The sequence below is a fragment of the Ascidia mentula genome, chromosome 7 (genome assembly GCF_947561715.1).
Source record: "Ascidia mentula chromosome 7, kaAscMent1.1, whole genome shotgun sequence".
Taxonomy (NCBI): Eukaryota; Metazoa; Chordata; class Ascidiacea; order Phlebobranchia; family Ascidiidae; genus Ascidia; species Ascidia mentula.
The window spans coordinates 8812367-8833444 of record NC_138572.1 but is presented as its reverse complement, the minus strand read 5'-3'; the positions used below and the strand labels follow the sequence as shown (position 1 = coordinate 8833444).

Below are 21078 nucleotides of genomic sequence, written 5' to 3'. Positions count from 1 at the left end.
TGCAGTTGCTCCACACACCCCAGTTACCCCAAACACAATCCACAGGACATGGGTGTGTGTTACACGGTGTTGAATCAACACCTAAACCATTGCAGGATCGTCCGCCACACGCTAGCTCCACAGAAACTTGGCGTTGGCGGTGTTTTTGGCCTCCACCGCATGGGACTAATCACTCGCCGAAGTAGCTCCACTCTCCCCATGTGCAGTCGACGGGACAGCAGTGAGTGTTACAGAATTATGACGAGGTATCTTCGCCCATACATGCTTGACCACCACAATTAGCTGCAAACAGAATACGTCGATTGCGAAACTGTGTACCGTTACCACATTCAACAGGACAGTCGTTAAATTTGCTCCACTGTCCCCACTGGCAGTTAACCGGGCAACATTGGGTGTTGCATCTTTGCGACTGCTCGGTTGGTCCTGCGTAAAATTCTTTGTTATAGTGTATATTAAACTTGATGCGAAATATGATAATATTCCCTGATTTGAATGAGGACGATTCATGATTTGTAATGAAAGCAATACCACACTGTAGCTTTCAGTAAATGTCGAACGAACCGGTTGGTTTGAAAGAATAGTGTAAAAAAATGACGAAATGGGCGAAAAATATACCAAAGATTTATTTGCAAACAACACATGTTGGTTCATATTTCAATTGAATTTCAATTCAATTCAGTTTATTTTCGTCGTTATCCGAAAACAATAAAAACTCGGCACAGTTAAACACGATAAATGGAACAGAAGGACCTTGGGCCGCTAAACTGACCCTTGATAGTTTTACAGTGTGTACAAAAGAAAATCAACAATCACTATGCAATTAACGAAACAAATAAAACAAAAATAATAGCAAGAATTTGTTCGTTTGTTTTATGCAGCGAACGATTGTATTTTGGTAAATCGTTGTGAATTTAAGTTTGGCGAGTGCACGCACACACGAGGAGAGCAATTAGGTAGCAGGTCGAATTTAAGTGTTGTTGTGATGTTGTTGAAAATTTCAATGTCAAAAGTTTCACTGTCAGACTTTTAAGATCTTTGATCTTTGTCATTAATTTCGTCCGGTTTTATCCCGTTGTCTTCACCGTGAGACGGATTTGTCAACTTTTCCGTCTTTGAATTTGCCAATCTTTTGTATACCTTATACAATATATTGGTTAAAAGCACTACATATCATGGCTTACAAAATTACAAGCTGTTACAGTTGGCATAAAAGGTAGTGGAATACACAATAACATAACAGAGGGCTGCATGAACCTATGTAACTTGTATATGAAAGATTTCATATCATAGAAATCGTAATTTATGATAATATAAAATGTGTAAATATGCAATTAAGTCGTTTAAATCTTGTGATTTAACCACTATTTAATTTGAGCAATTCAATTGACCATTAAACAAATCCGAACAATCATTATCCATACAAATTCTAGTACCTGCACGGCAGCAAATAATGCAATTGGGCCGCCACGTTTCCTGAAAGCACGTAAAGCGCCAACATTTCAATTCTGGTTCTGCCAGGCGCTAATGGTACTTTGTTTTTCTCCTTCATTCTCGACGCAAAGTTTGGCGGAAGTTCTAAACCGAAAGTTTGTCACATGCCAGTTGGGAGTGAATCCAATACGAATGTTGCTACAACAACATATGATTCACGTCAGTTTGGAAGCAACATACGTGTAGGCTAATATTTAACTAAGTTTGATCATTTTAAACAAGGTTGTAATAGGTTGTTTTTAAGTTTTTTGAACATTTGTAAAGCAAAATTGAACATTTGTAAAGCATACCAACCAATGGTAAATATATGCGTGTAACACAATTGAATTAATCATCAATGCTGTTTGATTTGTACTTGTACCGTCTCTAGAAAATTTTAAATCAATTTACATTATAGGATTATGTTTGCGTTGATCCCTAAATTTTAACGTTAATGCCAAATTATTCAAATACCTAAATAAAATTTGCAAAGTAATTCTTACCAATGCAGTTTCCATCCTGGTGGCCCATGTAGGAAGGACAAGTACATTGAAAACTACCGACTGTGTTTTGACATTTCATGTAATCACCGGTGCAAGGTTTCTTCTCTGGGTCGCTACATTCGTCAATGTCTTAAAGCTAAAAGCGGTTGAATAAATCTTAACAGAACATAGCCAGCAAAACCTTAATATACTTTTTTGAAAATGAATGGTGGTATGTTTACATAACGGATAGTACTTGCTTACAGTGATAATGTAATATATTTTTCTTGATGAAAGAACAAACGCAAACTAAACTTAACGCAGGAGGAACAGCAAAAGTATATTCGCTTATCACACACAAAATTAACCCATCAAAATATCTAAATGTCGTGAATAACGATTTCAATCTTTCGACTACCGACGACGCACTCAACCAAATTTTGTGACGATGCGCCTAAAGTTGGTCGGATTGCTTCATCTTGAGAGCCGGAATGTTACAGAGAATATTGGTAAACTAACTTGAACAGCATGACGAGGGTCGCACGTTCCTGAAAAATAATTGGTGCAGTTATTCCTATACAGCTCTCAAGGACATGGTGGCATTTGGTTTCCACTGTATACACAGAAATATCGGCTCTTCTGCGTACCAAAAATGTCATTCACACTCATCAGTACCATGTTTGCCATCGGCACTACATATTTTCATATTCGCTCTAGTGCGGATGGTTCTACAGTGTGAAAAGCAGTGGCCCAGCGTGTTGACAGGGCGATCGCTTCGTTAATGCTTGATTTTACATCATGTGACGACAAACGGTAATTGTAGCCAGTTTTGCAACGCGAAAATTGCGCAGTACTTTATCTTAATCTAGTTGAATCTAGTTGATATATTTGTTATAATTTCGGTTGTTTTTTGGTGCTAAAATTATTCAAGTGCAAATACAATAAGTAGTATATATGTGACCACTAGGAGGCGATAGTGATACAAAGAGGTTTGTCTGTTCTTGGTCATTGTGTTGCTAAGCTACGATAAACACATTTCCCAAACTTTTTGTGCTTTCATGTTATTTAGAACTTCTGTACTATTGACATTTTATCAGGAATCACATTTTTTTTATAGTTCTTTTTGTAAAAAAGTCCTATATTGCCTATCCAGGAAAGAAAATTCGTTTTAAACAATGAAAATTTTAACAAAATACATTTTTTATTTACCTGGGCACCACACAAAGTTTGTGCAACATGCTCCAAAATTACATTGGTCTAACACGTCGAATATAAAACCATTTGCACAAAAACCACAAGTCGCAGTAAATCCGGGCGAGGGAGCCAGCACAGAATTATTTCGTGTGTATGTGAGGGAGAGAACGAAACGTGATTGAGCAAATTTTTTATCCAATAAATTCTGCGACAAATCCTTCCCTCCATAAGCGCCTGTACATTGTTTACAGCATGCACTTTGTAGTTTATTCGGTGATAATGGTCAACAAATGCTTCCCTCCATCAAATTGTGCGTCATATCTTCCCCTCTTCCCTCTATTATTATTCTTTCTTATGTAAGATTTTACGGGTTCAGCACTGTTTGCACATGTATTTATGTTTTATTGTGTCTTCTGATTGTTTCTCTCCCTAGGGAGTGCAATTTTCCTCCGTCCCTCTGTTTAGTGTACATCGTCCCCTCCGTCCATCCGTCCCTCCTTTTAGTGTTGCCCTTTTGCAAAGCTTTGTTGTTATAAAGTTTATTATAGGAAGGTTTTTAGTTATCTGTGTTTACATATGCCTGTTGGTGATAGCAAGTACTTTGACATTTTGATCGGATCTAAGTTTCAGTGTTTGATTAGATTGCTTACAGCACTTGATTGTATTAAAAATTTACAAACGAAAATAACAAAAACGGTTTTCGCCGAAATGTTATTCTGTAAAATCTGGGTGTCGACACATTTCAACCTTTGTTAAACGTAGTTGTGATATTGTTGGTCAAACTTGTGTCGTAAAACGTAAGAATAACGGAACATATAATTAGAGTACAGGTATTCAACATACTATTGTAGAGGCGTATTCGAATAAAAGGACGATGCGATTCCATTCCTTGTAAATGGACCTGGGAAAGCTGCTTCATTGCATCCGGAAATTGTAAAAACAATTGACTACCTAACGGCTGTTTTCAATCACCAAACGTGTTCGCTTAGGGTTTTCATCATATTAGTTATGTTGTATTTGTTAACAAAAACATTTTCTCTGCTCGCTTGTGTTTCGTGTTTTTTTGATTCAATTATTAACCTGCTGACAGCAGGTCTGTCTATTTTTTGTCTGTTTAAGCAGTCTGAACAAATAACAGGCAATGTCGAAAAGATATGATATTCGCACATTTTTGATGACATCAGTCGTGTTACTTTAGGGCTCCCATATAGGAAAATATTGTTTGTCCAAACGATAGTAATTACGCCAAGCCGGGCTATTGTGCCAATACAACGAGCATTGGGTTGTAAACCTGAAGAAATATTTCATTTGAGGTTGTGTAAACGTTAAGCGCAGTCCTTTTGCCGTTTTGCATCGGTTTAGTTTCTACAATCTGTTTAATCACTCTGCATGGGATGCCAACAATCCTGCAATAAATATAAGCGCATGATTTCTGATGGTTTGTGGAAGGACACCTAAGAAATTTGTAAATCCGCAAAACTTTTAAAGTTTACAAGATATTGTTTATACGTTTTAAGCACACACTCTTATCGACAAATTTGGCTTCGAAGTAACGTTCAGCGATAAATGACCCGAGTAGGGGTCATCTGAGAGCGAAGTTTGTGCCTTTTTGAAACAAAATCACATACTTGCGGTTTCGCTGCCGCAAAACTAGGTGAAACTGAAAATTTCGAATCTCCAAACGTAGGCAAAATTTCTCAAACGTCGAAACTTCCTTCACGGTGAATGTGGAAACTCCAAGATTGAATCAATCTGTGCGTTCTGTGGTACAGTGACGTAATACAGTCTCTGGGAAAGTTTTTGTCCACGCACTAGCAAATATATTAAGGCAGAAGTGAGAAAAAAGCTCCATTTCCTTAATCGACCCCAATGTTTTCCATTGGCACGAGATTGCAAAAAATTTTTAGCAATCCATCACGCGCATGGCATGACTCATTGGCCAAAGGGTATTAAAAATAAACCTTCGTAACGTGATGAGTTTACAATTGGGTGAGAGTGCAGCAAAGGACCAACTTTACAAAGCCTCTACTGTAGTTTCTGGAAGGTCGTTATGCTCGCTTTGAAAGTTCTTTGCTTTTTTTTTTGCTTTTTGGCATTTATTAACAATGGAACCTCATGGTAAGATTGTTTTTTATTTGTTGAACAAGATATTTAATAATATTCTGAATATCTGCAAACTGAAAATTTTTTTAATTCGTATCAAAATCAAAATTTGCACCATAGTTAACCACGCCACTTGTTTATATCAAATTACTGCTACATTTTTCCAAAAATAAACAGTGGTGATTAGACAAGTCGAAGTTTGTTTTAGAAAGTATTTGATCACACGCACAAACAAAGAAAAAAAACCTATCCATTGCATTCAATCTTGCAGGAGGCGTCGACGAAGACGAAGATGCGACTCCACGCCTTGCCAGTGGACCTGGGGAGGCTGTTCACTGACTTGTGGAAGAGGAACCCAATCTCCCCGAGTAACACGAAGACAAGGAAGTTGTGGCGCATGCAATTTACCCGGCGCGAGGCCGTGCAACACTCAATGTTGTCCAGGTTTGTGTGTATCTTTCTGTGTGTATGTTTTGATTTTCAAAGTAAAAAGAAACAAATTAGGAGCAAGACGAACATTTCCAACACTACGCCTTTTACATTTTACACAACAGTGGTTACAGTGGTTAGTTGTTTTCGAATATTTCCTACTGTCAATAAATTTTCTGCATGCTTTTGTACGGCCTTTAAATACACTTTTCACATGAATTTTTCACACAAAGATACTTCTGTACACAGTCACCTGCGTTTGGGGATCGTGGGGAAATTGGGGGAAATGCTCAACAACATGCGGAAACGGAACCAGAACACGCAGTCGCGGACACAGCAGGAGGGCTAGTTGTGGAGGCAGTGATTGCTCTGGGCCTTCAACTTCGTCGCAAAAGTGCGATATAGGATGCTGCCCAGTAAATTGCACCTGGGGTGTTTGGGGAAACTACGGATCCTGCTCTGCTAACTGCGATGGTGGAACACAATCAAGGTCCCGTTCTAAAACCAGATCTCATTCTTGCGGAGGTTCTTGTTCTGGCTCTTCAGCCTCGTCTCGCCCGTGCAATACTCACCATTGCCCCATAAATTGTCTTTGGAGTTCGTGGGGTAAGTTTGGAAGCTGTTCCATAGGTTGTGGTGGAGGAAAACAGACGAGGTCAAGGAGCATTGCAACTAACGCTCAGCACGGTGGTGTTGCTTGTTCCGGATCGGTTTCTTCCTCAAGAGATTGCAACACACAACCTTGTCCGATTGATTGTCTCTGGAGCGACTGGGGCGGATTTGATTCGTGTTCCCTTCCATGTGGCGTAGGAACACAGCGACGATCAAGGAGTGTCACTGTTGAAGCTCAGCACGGAGGTGCGACTTGTTCCGGATCAGCCTCTTCCTCAAGAAATTGCAACACACAACCTTGTCCTATTGATTGTGGCTGGAGCGCCTGGAGCGGATATGAGTCATGTTCTCTTCCATGTGGCGGTGGAACGCAGCGAAGATCACGGAGTGTCACTGTTAAAGCTCAGCACGGAGGGGCAGAATGTTCAGGGTCTTCAACAAACTCACGAATTTGTAACTCTCAGCCATGTCCAATTAATTGTCGCTGGAATTCGTGGGGAGAATATGGTGGTTGCTCTCTCACATGTGGAAGTGGAACACAGGCAAGGACAAGGAGTGTTGCTGTACAATCCCAACACGGTGGCACTCCCTGCAGTGGTTCGACAACGTCATCGCGTACTTGCAACAGCCATCCGTGTCCTATAGACTGCGAGCTTGGAAACTGGAGCAAGTTTGGAGTTTGCTCTGCTGATTGTGGCATAGGTGGTCAGACACGCACACGCGAAGTTACCGTAATCGCGCAACACGGGGGAATAGCCTGCACTGGATCAAAGACCGATACAAGAAGTTGCAACACACATCCGTGCCCCATACATTGTACGTGGGGACCGTGGAGTGAATTTGGGGGCTGTACGGTGAGTTGTGGTGGAGGAAATGAGAGTAAAACAAGGTCGGTATTGGTAAATGCTCTGCATGGTGGCATTCCTTGCCCTGGCTCTTCGTCGTTTATCCAATCCTGTAATACTCAGCCTTGCCCTGTTGATTGTTTATGGGGAGAATGGAGTGATTACAGCCAATGTTCTGTGAGTTGTGGTGGGGGAACTCAAACGAAATCTCGGAATATCTTTCGAAATTTAATGCACGGCGGATCAAATTGTACAGGACCTAGTGATCAGACTCAAACTTGCAACACCCAATGTTGCCCGGTTAACTGCCAGTGGGGACAGTGGAGCAAATTTAATGATTGTCCAGTCAACTGTGGGAGTGGTACACAGTTTCGCAATCGTCAGTTTCTGGTCGCAGCTGATTGTGGTGGGCAAGCATGCATGGGCGAAGATACCTCGTCACAATTCTGTAACACTCATTGTTGTCCCGTCGATTGTCAATGGGGAAAGTGGAGCTACTTCGGCGAGTGTTCTGTCCAATGCGGTGGAGGCGAAAAACACCGTCAACGCCAAATTTCCATGGAGCTCGCGTGTGGAGGAAAATCCTGCAATGGTTCTGATATTGACTCAACACCGTGTAACACACACCCATGTCCTGTGGATTGTGTCTGGGGTAACTGGGGTGTGTGGGGTAACTGCAATGTTACCTGCGGTGGTGGATCTAGGTTAAGATCAAGAAAGGTTGACCTAAAACCTCAGTATGGGGGATTCGAATGTGAAGGCCATTCAGATGAGTCAGAGTAAGTATTTATTTAAACGAAATGCAAGAAGTTTTTGTCATATTTCTAAGTGGGAAGGTGGTGATTTGCCAACAACATAATATAATTTCGTGTTGACACCAGATATCACTAAACATGTTTCTTTCCCAGTCGCTAAATTCCCCGTTCCTAATTCGCTAAATCTAGTAAAGTTCATTGCTCATTGCTTCTTTCTACAACTATAAACAATTATTTGCAGAATCTGCAATCAAAATTGTTGCCCAGTCGACTGTGTCTGGACCAATTGGAGTGTTTGGACAATGCCCAAAACGTGCGAAAACGGTTGGTTGTGCTTCGGTGTGCTTCCTAGTATCTACTAAAAATATACCTAATAAAATATTTTGTTTAAAGGAACACAATCAAGGTTTAGAAATGTCAGCGTGACGCAAACTTGCGGTGGTTCTCCTTGCAATGGCAGCTTCACGGAAGAAAGAACGTGCAATGATGTTTGCTGTCCTGCAGATTGTGTGTGGGGCCAATGGTTAGCTTGGGGAGAGTAAGTAATGGTTTTGGTTGTTGTACCATCTAATTGATACCATAATGATTCGTTTTTCCCCGAAGCCGAAGTTTGACACAGCATTGTTACATAGGATGTATAAAATAACTGTAATGAAGTTAAAGTTATGCTAAAAACTGGATGATAATTTGTCCAGGTGCAGCAAAACTTGCGGCACTGGCTTGAAGGTACGGGAAAGAGATATTCACTTGAACATGACTTGCAACGGAGAGGATTGCATTGGTGATAACTTGGAGGAAAGAGAATGCAACTCTCAGTGTTGCCAAGGTATGCTGTCTCGGAATATTTAAATGGCAGTTCAGAATCTCGTTCTAAATGCTTAGCAATTAAACATGTTCACTCTTGTTTTGAAGATATGACCATTGACGTGATACGATTTTCTGTGTGATTGACTAGTCCGATTATTGTAACTTAATTAACCACCTCGCTTTAAAAAATCTGCTGGGCAAATTTTTGTTTAGTCGATTGCATTGTATCGGATTGGGAAAACTGGAGCGTTTGTCCACAAACATGCGGTGTGACGAACAACAAGGTGAGGAACAGATCAGTGATCACTAATAACACGTGTGGAGGGGAGGAGTGTCCGACCCTGCAGGAAGTCGAGGGTTGTGAAGTGATTTGTTACAATGGAGCCATTGCGAATGCTACAGGTTGTTTATGTCAACCAGGGTGGAGGGGTCTGTGTTGTAACAAAGGTAAATTATTTAATCTAGGCATTGAGCCAACTGGCAAAATACATCTTCGAGGGTTTGAATACAAAAATATTTCTGAAAATAGAATTTTGCAATGATTTGTAACTAATACCATATGGAGCAAACAAACATGTTCGGTCATTGCAATGAAGAGTGCTGAAGAATAGGGCATACATTTGGCTAAATAAAGGCTAGTGGATCAATGCAATCGTGCAATTGACAGAATTGCTTTGGCAGACGTTGACGAATGCAGCCATCCAGGAAGTAGTTCATGCCCAACCAGCTCAATCTGCACCAACACAAATGGAAGTTACCGCTGCAATTGCGAGCCTGGATATACGAAAAACAACAACTTGGAATGTGAAAGTAGGATTTTGGCTTGTGTTCCAATACTTTAAAGGAAGGGTCTAAACCTATTGAACTTATATAAAACAACAAGTCTTTTTAAAGTTTGTTGTTTGGTTTCTTAGAAATTTAGAGCGTTGTTTGTGCTATGCGCGATAAATAAAATGACATTTTTTTGTAAGCTACAAAGTGGTTTATTAAGGTTTTGCTAGTTGACATTAGTTAACATTTAGTCATCCGCTTCTGGTTTAAGATATTAAGAAAAAGAAAGAACCGTCATCGTCTGGCGGAACCAGAATTGAAATGTTGGCGCTTTACGTGCTTTCAGGAAGCGCGGCGGTCCTACTGCTCGTATTTGTTGCAGTGAAGGTAAAAAAGCATTTTTAATTCGGCAGAATGATTGTGCGGATTTCTTTAAGAGTTAATTGATTTACGCAAATTAAATATTGGGTAAATCACAAGGATTAAATCTTAATTTTAGAGTTACATATTTTAGCAAATTTCTATTGATGAAATCTTGCATATATATAGTTGCCAAATGTTGTAATTTTGTAGGCCAGAGTAATTTAGTGCTTTTAATCAATATATTGTATAAGGTGTACAAAAGATGGGCAAATTCAAAGACCGAAAGTTTGACAAATCCGTCTCACGATGAAGACAACGCGATAAAGCCGGACGAAATTAATGACAAAGATCTTTAACGTCAGACTGTGACACTTTTGACATTGAAATATGACCTAACATGTGCTGTTTACAAATAAAGCTTTGGTATATTGTCGTCTATTTCGTCGTCGGGAAATGTAACCCACAGAATTCTAGAAGTAACTCAGGCACAAAGCTTGAAAGTCAACATCCTGGAAATTTTTTTTTGTAAAAATGGTGGCTCATCAGGCACCCAGCTAGACCAAGTGCTGTTCGAAAATTTTTTGGCAAGTCGGAGTAGAAGTATATGAGCAACAGTAATGCTAAATTTCAAAGCAGTTTACGTTTACATTTGCTTTCCGTCCATATTCAAGGTTTTTCATGGTATGTCTTTTATCGTTTGAAATCGATGGTTAAAAACTTTAATCAAAGTTTGACAAGTGTTTGAATTACTATTTAGACTTGCACTTCAAACGTTAAAAATGGCAAGATATTCAGAAAGCTACCATTCGTTTAAAACTATAAAGTAAAATTCGATGCAATAAACCTAGGACGCTATATAAAGGACTGTGGTTCCTTAATTTGGCCAGAATTTAGTTCTGTACTGAGCATTGTCTTCCCACATGCAACACCAACCTATATCAGGATCATAAATTAAAATAATCTTAAACGTTTTGTTTTATATTATTTACGCAATATGTTGCTAACACAAATTTACTAAAGCACCAAACCATGAGCATTTCATCAAATATTACAGGTGGCGTCAAACGTCTGGGATATGAGACAAAACAAGGGGATTTGAAAAGTGGCAAACACTGTAGCCTACGATGCAAGCGATAGTTGTCAATATATGATGATTAATATTCTACACGTGGTGTGGACGTAATGACTATGCTCAGCATTTGTTGAACTATTTTGTTACGCAATGGCAATCCTATGTAGGTTTATCGTTGTCTAGAAGTCTGTTATACATTTGTGTTCCAGTCGAAAGTGTTTGGAGCTCTTGGAATAGTTGGGGACAATGCTCCAAGACCTGTGGATGGGGAACACAGACATGGACTCGTATTAGAACCCGATCCTTTTCTTGCGGAGGCAGATATTGCACTGAATCTTGAGATTCGTCGCAAAGCTGTAAAATGAGCCGCTTTCCAGTCGACTGTGTTTCTCGTTCTTCGTTCAGCGTTGGAGCATGTTCATTAAGTTGCGGCGGAGAACACAGCTATATGACATCGAATGAAACTGACATAGGAATCCTGTAGGGGCTATTGTTTTAGCTTTTCCTGTTCCTATTATTCGTGCAATACGCGTCCGTTTCGTATAGAGTTTGGTAGTTGTTCAGCAACCTGTGGTGGAGGAAAGAAATGGAGAACAAGGAATGTGGATGTCAAAACTGCATCCAAAATTGCCAAAAATGCCAAAAAATTGCAAATTTAATATGTGAGGTAGATGTGGTTTAGATAGAGTTGTTGATGCCACAATGACCCATCCAAACAAATTTCTTTGTGTGCTCAAACAAAAATAATAAACAATTTAACCTCAGCTTGGACATCGCCCAAATATAAATACAACGGATCTTGTACATAGAAATTTAAGAACCTGAGCAGTTGGAAAATACCTCAGCAGAGCAGTCCAACCGCAAACGCACCTCACCCTCATGACAATGATCAAAAAGTAACAAAGCATCTAATAACAGGAAACATTCGTTCTAATGTGGTCCCAGAAAGCACCTAAACTTGTGGAAATCCAAGCGCTCGAGGTTGTGGGAGAAAATCTGTCAGACATATCATATTTTATGCTCTGATGCAAAATTGTCGACATATTGTCAAAAATAAACCGACCGCATGAAGGAGCTATAGCTCTATGGATATGTAAAAGAACATTAACATCGGTTAAGTGCACGACCCATATACGTAGAAAAAAACCTGATCGGGATTTGGGGCCAGGATATCCTGGGTCTCTGTACGATGAGAAAAATTTATATTATGTCCGCTTTTTCATACTCAACAAACTTTTCTAAACTGCGAAGCCTCAAAAACCAAAGCACACTTGGACGTTGGTTTGCGAACTTTAGGGCATTTTTTTGGCAAACTCGCACTAAACAGTTGTCATTGTTTTTCGGAAAAAAGTTCATAGTTCCAAAGCAGCGAACTATGTTTCAACTTTTCTCGGGCAACCAACATTTTCGTAGATAAAAAAATTCTCCGCAAAAATTTTTACATTTCCAGCATATTCATCACCGAGTTTAACCTCATCACAATGAATCACGATTAAAATTGTGTCACGGCGATATATGAACTGTGAAATGAGAGAGCTAAAATTTTGTTACAATCAGTTGGATGCTCATAAAATATCAATCTTCCGAGAATTAGACCACAGCCGGCGCAGAGTTCAAGTTTGTCAATTGACTTAATAGGTTTTTATGAACTAAAATCGATAGATTGATAATGGCACGCTTCATTAAAATGTATTAATATATGATAAATCATATAAGATGCAATGATGAAAAAAAAACTAGGGTCTTTCCGGGTTGTGATTTAACGGCCAGACTTCACCAAACCCTTCTCTAGCATTAGGTCAAGTAGGTCAGGCGGAAGTTCTGAAAAGAAAATCGTGAGTTTACCCAACAAGGAAACACTGAGATTGTTTTCAGTCGAATCGAAACAATGTTAAGTTCTGTTGTTTATGTTGCCATAGTGTGTTCTGCTGTTATTCGTCTCCGGAAGTTCCGACTTAGTTTGGTACCTAACGTAACCATGTCCACTGCAAAGTCACCACAAAGTGAAATAGTCTGGTCAGTTAACGATAAGACTGTTGTCAGTCACCAGCTGCACTGATGTGAACTGATACGTCGTGACAGTGCGTTGAACGGACTGCAGCTAATATATGTATCGCTGCAACTTATTCGCGAAAGTACCAACATAACAACATAGTTTTGTAGTCGCATCGATGAGTTTCATAAGTTTACAACAAACTTAACCTTTGTTTTCTACTCAACAGCAAACAAGGAGAAACCTGCTCTTTATTTCATTACCTGGACAACTTTGTCTGTTGCATGATCTCGGGCTCGGCAAGTTGCAGGAACCGCACCGTCCCAAACTCTTTTTGGGATATTGCAATCCACCTCCACAAGGTCGTGAGCAGCTTGTCCACCTCCATAGGCAGGGAGTGGTATTACATTGCGGCATTTTTCCACTAGCGTACCTGCAAATGAACATTTTGTCGAAATTTGCATTTCTATTTGACGGCTAAATTAGATGTACAGAAACATCATTTACCTCACTCCGTACAACTACAAAATCAGGTAATTAAGTTCGATGCATATGCCAGTAACAATCAAACTTTACTCATCCAGTTTATTTACGCTAATTATAGGCGGCTTTAGGAGAGTACAACTTATAAAACCCAAAGGTGATTTTTATTTGCATCTATACGTATTAAAATAATCTGCAAATAATGTCAATACAATTTTGGAACTTCTTACCATACCGATGTCCCGTGAATAATTGCAAGCAAACATAGGCAAACGCAAACAGTTCTCAACATAACTTTTGCTGCTTGTAATTTGTGGAAAGTCTTGCTCAAAAACATGTACGAACCATCAACTTGTCCGCGTTAGTTTTTGAAGAGTTTAAACATTGAGTCACAATTTCTTCGAATCTTCTTTGTCAAAGAAAAAAGACGGAATTTGAGGTATGAATTGCAACTCAAGCCAAACCATATGACTCATCTCTGGAAACAACGACGCGTTGAATTTTTCTGGCAACATGTCACGAACCAAGTTCTAAACAAGTCACGATCCAAGTTCTACACAAAATTCTGGATGTTATTTAATTGAATGCAACCACATTTTGGGGAATTTTACCCCTTTTGTTACATAATATATTTAGGAGTTTGTTGATGTTTAATTTGCTCCGCTTTGTGAAGGTAGGAAGTCGTTTGGATCCACTTGTTGATGCAATCAATGATCCATTCTTAAAAATTATTTGTGTGGTCAAATGTTTCTTTTACGACTTGGGAACTTAAGTTACGAAAATAAAGTGTATATCGTTGCTACAAGACGCTGAGGAAGTCTCGCCGGATGGTGGACGAAACGTCGGTTACAGTAGCAATAATAACGTTATTTTTTCACATAAGGCGGCAAACTGACGTCATCCATTAAATCACAAGAAATTTCTTCTTTTTCGGTTTTGCTTTGGTCCCGACACTTGTCTGCACACTGGGGTTAAAATTATGACGAGTTCATTGCTTTAACTGTTAGACCGGAGGCATTTGCCCACAAGTTTGAAACTTTGTCGACTTTAAAAGCAGCAAAAAATTTAGTTTGGTTTGCACAATAAGTTTGCAATTCGGTGTCGGCCTCAAACAGTTTCTACGCGATAACAACAAAATTAATCCAGCGGATTTTATTCAACACGAAATCAAAGCTACGTAAAATCGAGAAGAATAAAATCAAGATTAGAAACTTGGCCCCTAATGTGTTCTGCTTCTCCATCAAAACTAAAGTCAACAAGATGGTAAGATGCCAAAACTCCTTTGCATATATACTTGTTTGTGGTGGATAAATCATATTTCAACAAAAAAGTTAAATATGTAGCTTGTTGGGAAATTTCAAAAATAAATCTTTTTGTAACTTATTGGCATCTATACCATGTTTTTACTTTAGTCTATTAGTGACAGTTGGCAACGAGGGCATGCTGGCACCAAAACGCAGTCTTGTGAACAGGAACGCGAACTTAATTAAATTTACTTCCTTGAAGATATCACTCGCGAAAGCTCGTGCAAATAGAGTTGCTTAAAATACAGTCTCTTATCAAAACAGTTCACCAGCAAGTACCATATATATATACAAAATTTACCACAAGTTCCAACTTCAAAGTATTTCAACTTTATCACAAGTGACACTTAACGTTGAACGATATCCCTAAATTTGTTTTTGGTTTTAGTGAACTGCACTGTATCGGATTAAGTAAACTGGGGCACTTGTCCACAAACATGTGTAGTGATGAACAACAAAGTCCTGCAGGAATACAGAGTTGTAAAGTGATTTGTTACAATGGAGCCACTGCGGCTGCTACAGGTTGTTTATGCCAACCAGGGTGGAGCGGTCTGTGTTGTGATCAAGGTACATATTTTCTGTAGCAAAATCGTATCTCCTTAGCCATTTCTTGGTGGTTATCAACAGTGAAACACAAAAACGTCACTGTTTGCTTTTCCAGACGTTGACGAGTGCACCCAACAAGGAAGTAGTTCATGCCCCTTGAATTCAGTCTGTTCCAACACACGTTATAGATGTGATTGCGACCCAGGCTTCAATAAAAACAGCAACATGGAATGAAGAAGTAGGTTTTTGGCTCGTGTTGCATTTCATTGTGAAAAACACCGAAACTTTTTGAAAAAACATTTTTACTTCCAAATTAGTTATTTAGTGTTTAAACATTCACTATGTGGCTTGTTCATAGCGTCCATGCAATAAAACTTTAGTTTAACAAACACATTTGTCTCGAACAACCACAAATTCAAAAAAGTATGATACAGATGTAGATAAATGCACAAACCATATTTCAAATTGCCACCAAAACGGTGTGTTGACACTGAAGGAGGTTTTCTTTGCTTATGCGAGCCTGTATTTTTAAAAATTGGAACAGTCTGCTCAGGTGTGCCACTGGTCCTTCCTTCAGTGAATACAAAACCCTTACAAAATGTTTACAGCAATTTTAAGTTAGACGACAAAAAAGAGCAAGAATTCATGATATAAGTTTCTTATTTTTAATTGTAGGTCACCACAGATAATGATACTAGTTCAAAATTATATATTTTATTCGTGCAGATATTAACGAGTGTGAAGTAAACACTGCTACCTGCCCAGACAACACCATATGTGTCAACACTAAAGGAAATTATTCATGTCCATGTCTAACTGGCTTCGTGTCTCAATTGGGGCTTTTTTCTCGTTCGTACTGACAAAATAGTGATCGTTCATGGTCGGTATGAAAAATACAGTTCAACTTTTTCAATGATGTAAATAATTTAACAATCTTGGACGCTGTTTTGACAGCCCCAAAGTAATGGCTAAAATCGCTAAGTTAAGCATTTGTAAAGAAATTGCATACATTATTTCAGAAATATTTGCTCGCTCCATTTTGTGGAACAGATGTTAACGAGTGCCAGCAAGGAAATGCCAGGTGCGCTGTCAACGCAACTTGCGAAAATACCGTAGGTTCGCAAAAATGCTTTTCGTCGTTTTGTCTATTTCGTCGTCGGAAAATGTAACCCAGAGAACTCTAGAAGAACCTCAGGCAAGCTCTGGAAATGTTTCTTTGGAAAAAGGGTGGCTCATCAAGCACCCAGCTAGACCAAGTAGTGTTCCAAAAATATTTTGGCAAGTCGGAGCAGAAATATATGAACAGTAATGCTAAATTTCAAAGCAGTTTACGTTTACATTTGCTTTCCTTCCTTTTGATGATTAGTTCATGTTATTGGTCAACAAATGTAAGCGAATACTACATTTCATATTTTAAGACCTATGTTGTAGCACGTGCAATAATGAATGCCAAAACAGTGAGGCATCCTTGGTCACAAGACTTAAACTTGTTTCTTCACGATGAAATTGCTTTCGAGTCACTAAGGAGTTGCACACAAAATTTATTTAGCGTTCTTAATCCAAATATGCAGCAGCCATATGCAATACAAGGCTTTATGCGTAATTCTCAGAGGTAAAAAAGATGCACAAAATTCTGGATCACGTGGGTCCAAATCTTACCGGTAACAGACCAAATTTTGCTTCATTTTGTGATGTTAAATAATAATAGATTATCTATATCAAATTGGAAGAAATGTTATTGGTGACTAAAGAAATTTGATTAAATGTACAACTTGCACTACAAACTTTAACAGATTCTTATTTCAGCCTAAGCAAATTAATGCACTATATTTGGATGAGTGCACTATCTTCCAAATACAGCTGTAACCAAAATGCTCTTTAGCGACACCTTCCGACAACTTTACTTTCTTCTGTTGTTGGAAAAACAGCGACTAAAAAGACAGAGGATCCATGTGAATCTTTTACCGACCTGTTTTGGTTGCATAGGTATACGGCAAGCTCATTATAAACACTACCGTAATGTGCACAAACATGCAGCACTTAACATTTTCGGTATCATGAGCGCAACTTGTGATCATTCACCCCCCAAAGCGATCCCTCATTATGGATAATAATGTGAATAAGTATCCAACACTAATTACTTTCGGTGCGCTTAACCTGCACGATGTGTAAAAACTACAGTGATTCAGAATATCAGTGATTTGGTGGTGACCATAACAATCCCCACTAATTAATATCCGTAAACAAACATGCGCTATGTTTAATAATTTTGTGTTGTACTTAAATTGCAAATAGCATCACTTTCATTTGCGTCCTAGGTTTATTGTAGTAATATTTCATGCAATGGCATGATTGGAAGGATTGCCCCATTGCGCAGATCCTTACTTGGCGATCTCAGTTATCGTATCAAAATCATTAGGTTTACAGGCTTCGTAGTCCAGGCATTGCAGACTACAGGGATAGCTCAGCTGGTAGAGCGTTGGGCCTGATTAGGCCACGGTCGTGAGTTCAAACTTCACCGGAAGCTTCATTATTTTCAGATCTCGCTCTAAAAAAGTAGCTGATCCAACTAGGCCACAATGCTTGGGCTGCAAAGCCTGTAAGCCTGATGAACCTAAGTTTATTGTATTGTACACGTTTAACCGCGTAATAATATAGCTTTCTCAATGACTGTTTAACTTTAACGTTTAAAATTAAGCCAAAACAATACAAAAAATTCAAATTTGTCGTAACATTGGTTGAAACAACGATTCAAACCATCGAGGGCTCACCATGAAAATCCACTTTGAATAATGGACGTTAAGCAAATGTAAACCTGCTTTGAAAATTAGCATTACAGTTGCTCATATCTTTCTGCACCTACTTGCAAAAATACTATCGAACACTATTTGTTCTGGCTGAGAACCTGGTCTATTGAGCGGGGAACCAGAATGTTTTCCAAATAAACTTACACGACAATCAAGCCAAGTTAAAATGGAGACTTGAACGTGACGCGCACGAAACCAGAAAGTGACGATTTAATCAATTTTGGTCAAGTACATAAATGTTCAGGAAGTTGAACTTCAAGCTTTGTGCATGATTTCCGAAGGTTATATTCCATGATGTCTTTAAGCAATGGCAATCCTTTGTAGGTTTCTCGTTGTCTAGAATTTGTGTTCCTGTCGAAAGTGCTTGGAGCTCTTGAAATAGTTGGGGACAATGCTCCAAGACTTGTGGATAGGAACACAGACATGGACCCGTATTACTACCCAATCCTCTTCTTGCGGAGGCAGATATTGCACAGGATCTTGGGATTCGTCGCAAAGCTGTAAAATGAGCTGCTTTCCAGTCGACTGTGTGGCGTTCTTCGTTCAGCGTTGGAGAGCTCATGAAATTGCGGCGGAGAACACAGCTATGACATCGAATGAAACTGACACAGGAATCCTGTAAGGGCTATTGTTTTGGCTTTCCAAGTTCCTATTATTCGTGAAATACACGTCCGTGTCCTATAGATTGCAGATTTGGTTTAAGGGGTGAGATTGGTAGTTGTCCAGCAACCTGTAGTGGTGGAAAGAAATGAAGAACAAGGAATGTGGATTTTAAAAATGCGGCCAAAATTGCCAAAAAATGCAGATTTGATATGTGAGGTAGATGTGGTTTTGATCCAGTTGTTGATGCCACAATGACCCATCCAAATAAATTTCTATGTGTGTGTTCAAAGGTTTCATTTCCGATTTGAGAACTAAACGGATGACTTTGATTTGTCGCTTTATGTAAACAAAAATAATAAACAATTTAACCTCAGCTTAAACATCGTCCAAATATTAATGCAAGAGATGTTGTACAAAGAAATTCAAGAACCTGAGGCAGGGAAAATACATCAGCAGAGCAGCCCAACCTCAAACGCACATCACCCTCATGACATTGGCCAAAAACTTAACAAAGCAAAACGTAGTTCTCACATTGCTATCTAATAACACGATACATTCGTTCTAATGTGGTCACAGCAAGCACCTAAACTTGTGGAAATCCAAGCGCTTGAGGTTGTTGGAGAAAACCTGTCAGACATATCATATTTTATGCTCTGATGCAAAATTGCCGACATAGTGTCAAAAATAAACCGACCGCATGGAGGAGCTATAGCTCTATGGTATGTAAAAGATCAACGGTCGTAGACTATTAACATCGGTTGAGTGCACGACCCATGTACGTAGAAGGAAACCTGATCGGGATTCGTGACCAGGATATCCTGGGTTCCGGTACGATGAGAAATATTTATATTATGTCCGCTTTTTTATACTCAACAAATTATCCTAAACTTCGAAGTCTCAAAAACTACTGCACATTTGAACGTTGGTTTGCGAACTTTAGGGCATTTTTTGCTAACTCGCTCTATACAGTTGTCATTGTTTTTCGGAAAAATTTCATAGTTCCAAAGCAGCGTAGTATGTTTCAACTTTTCTTGGGCAACCAATCTTTTAGATAAAAAAATTCTCCGTAAAAATTTTTACATTTCCAGCGAATTTATTACCGAGTTTAACCTCATCACAATGAATTACGATTAAAATTGTGTCACGGCGATAAATGAACTGTGAAATGATAGAGCTTGTAGCAACACGCATGAAATTTTGTTACAATAAGTTACGTTTATAAAATATCAATCTTCTGAGAATTAGACAACAGCTTGCGCAGAGTTTGAATTGGTCAATTGACTCAATAGGTTTTCAAAAACAAAAATCGATAGATTGATAATGGCACGCTTCATTAAAATGTATTGATAGATGATAAATCGTATGAGATGCAATGATGAAAACAAATTTAGGGTCTTTCCGGGTTGTCATTTAAACGCCAGATTTCACATTACCATTCTCTAGCAGTAGGTCAAGTAAGTCAGGCGAAAGTTCTGAAAAGAAAATCGTGAGTTTACTCACAAGGAAACACTGAGTTTGTTTTCAGTTGAATCTAAACAATATTAAGTTCTGTTACGTTGCCATAGTGTGTTCTTCTGTTATTCGTGTCCGGGAGTTCCCACTTAGTTTGGTACCTAACGGCACCATGTCCACTGCAAAGTCACCACAAAGTGAAATAGTCTGGCCAGTTAGCGACAAGACTATTGTCAGTCACGAGCTGCACTGATGTGAACTGATACGTCGTGACAATGCGATCCACAGACTACAGCTAATATCTGTATTGCTGTATAACTTATTCGCGAAAGTACCAATACAACAATATGGATTGGTAAACGCAATGATCAGTTTCATCAATTAAAAACAAACAAAACCGTATTTTCTACTGAACAGTAAATAAGGAGAAATCTGTTCTTTATTTCATTACCTGGACAACTCTGGTTGTTGCATGATCTCGGGCTCGGCAATCTGCAGGAACCGCACTCTCCACTACGTCGAGTTACTTTTGGGGATTGCCATCCACCTCCACAAGGTCGTGAGCAGCTTGGCCAGCTCCATAGACAGGAAGTGGTATCACATTCCGGTATTTTTCCTCTTCTCGACAGAAGCCTGCAAATGTACGTTTTGCTGAAATTTCTATTTGAAGACAAAATTCGATGTACAGAAACATCATTAACCTCACTCCGCACAACTACAAAATTACGTAATTGAGTTCGATATTTATGCCAGTAACAACCAAACTTTCCTCATCCGGTTTATTTACGCTAATCATAAGCGGCTTTAGGAGAGTACAACTCATAAAACCCAGAGCTGATTTTATTTGCATCTATCCGTAGGCTTAAAACAATGTACAAATAATACCAATAAAATTTTGTATGTGCTTACCATGCCGATGTCCCGTGAATAATTACAAGCAAACATAGACAAAAGCAAAGAGTTCTCCACATAACTTTCGCTGCTTGT

The 21078-nt window shown here is 39.0% G+C and overlaps 3 protein-coding genes across 3 annotated transcripts; 1 reads left to right on the top strand and 2 right to left on the bottom strand.

Moving 5' to 3' along the window:
• Window positions 1-5143: 5143 nt before the first annotated feature.
• LOC145907972 (SCO-spondin-like) lies at window positions 5144-10259 on the top strand. Its single transcript, XM_082995119.1, has 10 exons — window positions 5144-5264; window positions 5521-5693; window positions 5928-7914; window positions 8132-8214; window positions 8284-8428; window positions 8586-8716; window positions 8911-9144; window positions 9379-9507; window positions 9740-9855; window positions 10083-10259. Exons 1-10 carry the CDS (start codon window positions 5197-5199, stop codon window positions 10185-10187), a joined length of 3171 nt encoding a protein of 1056 aa, XP_082851245.1. The 5' UTR covers window positions 5144-5196; the 3' UTR covers window positions 10188-10259.
• A 1945-nt stretch (window positions 10260-12204) lies between these two features.
• On the bottom strand, window positions 12205-13734 carry LOC145908006 (uncharacterized). The gene is made up of 3 exons (XM_082995178.1): window positions 13610-13734; window positions 13160-13329; window positions 12205-12724 (listed from the first exon to the last, which is right to left on the bottom strand). The coding sequence occupies exons 1-3, from the start codon at window positions 13714-13716 to the stop codon at window positions 12663-12665; spliced, it is 339 nt and encodes a 112-aa protein (XP_082851304.1). The 5' UTR covers window positions 13717-13734; the 3' UTR covers window positions 12205-12662.
• A 6257-nt stretch (window positions 13735-19991) lies between these two features.
• Window positions 19992-21078, bottom strand: LOC145908009 (uncharacterized). The gene is made up of 3 exons (XM_082995181.1): window positions 21001-21078; window positions 20543-20724; window positions 19992-20111 (listed from the first exon to the last, which is right to left on the bottom strand). The coding sequence occupies exons 1-3, from the start codon at window positions 21060-21062 to the stop codon at window positions 20050-20052; spliced, it is 306 nt and encodes a 101-aa protein (XP_082851307.1). The 5' UTR covers window positions 21063-21078; the 3' UTR covers window positions 19992-20049.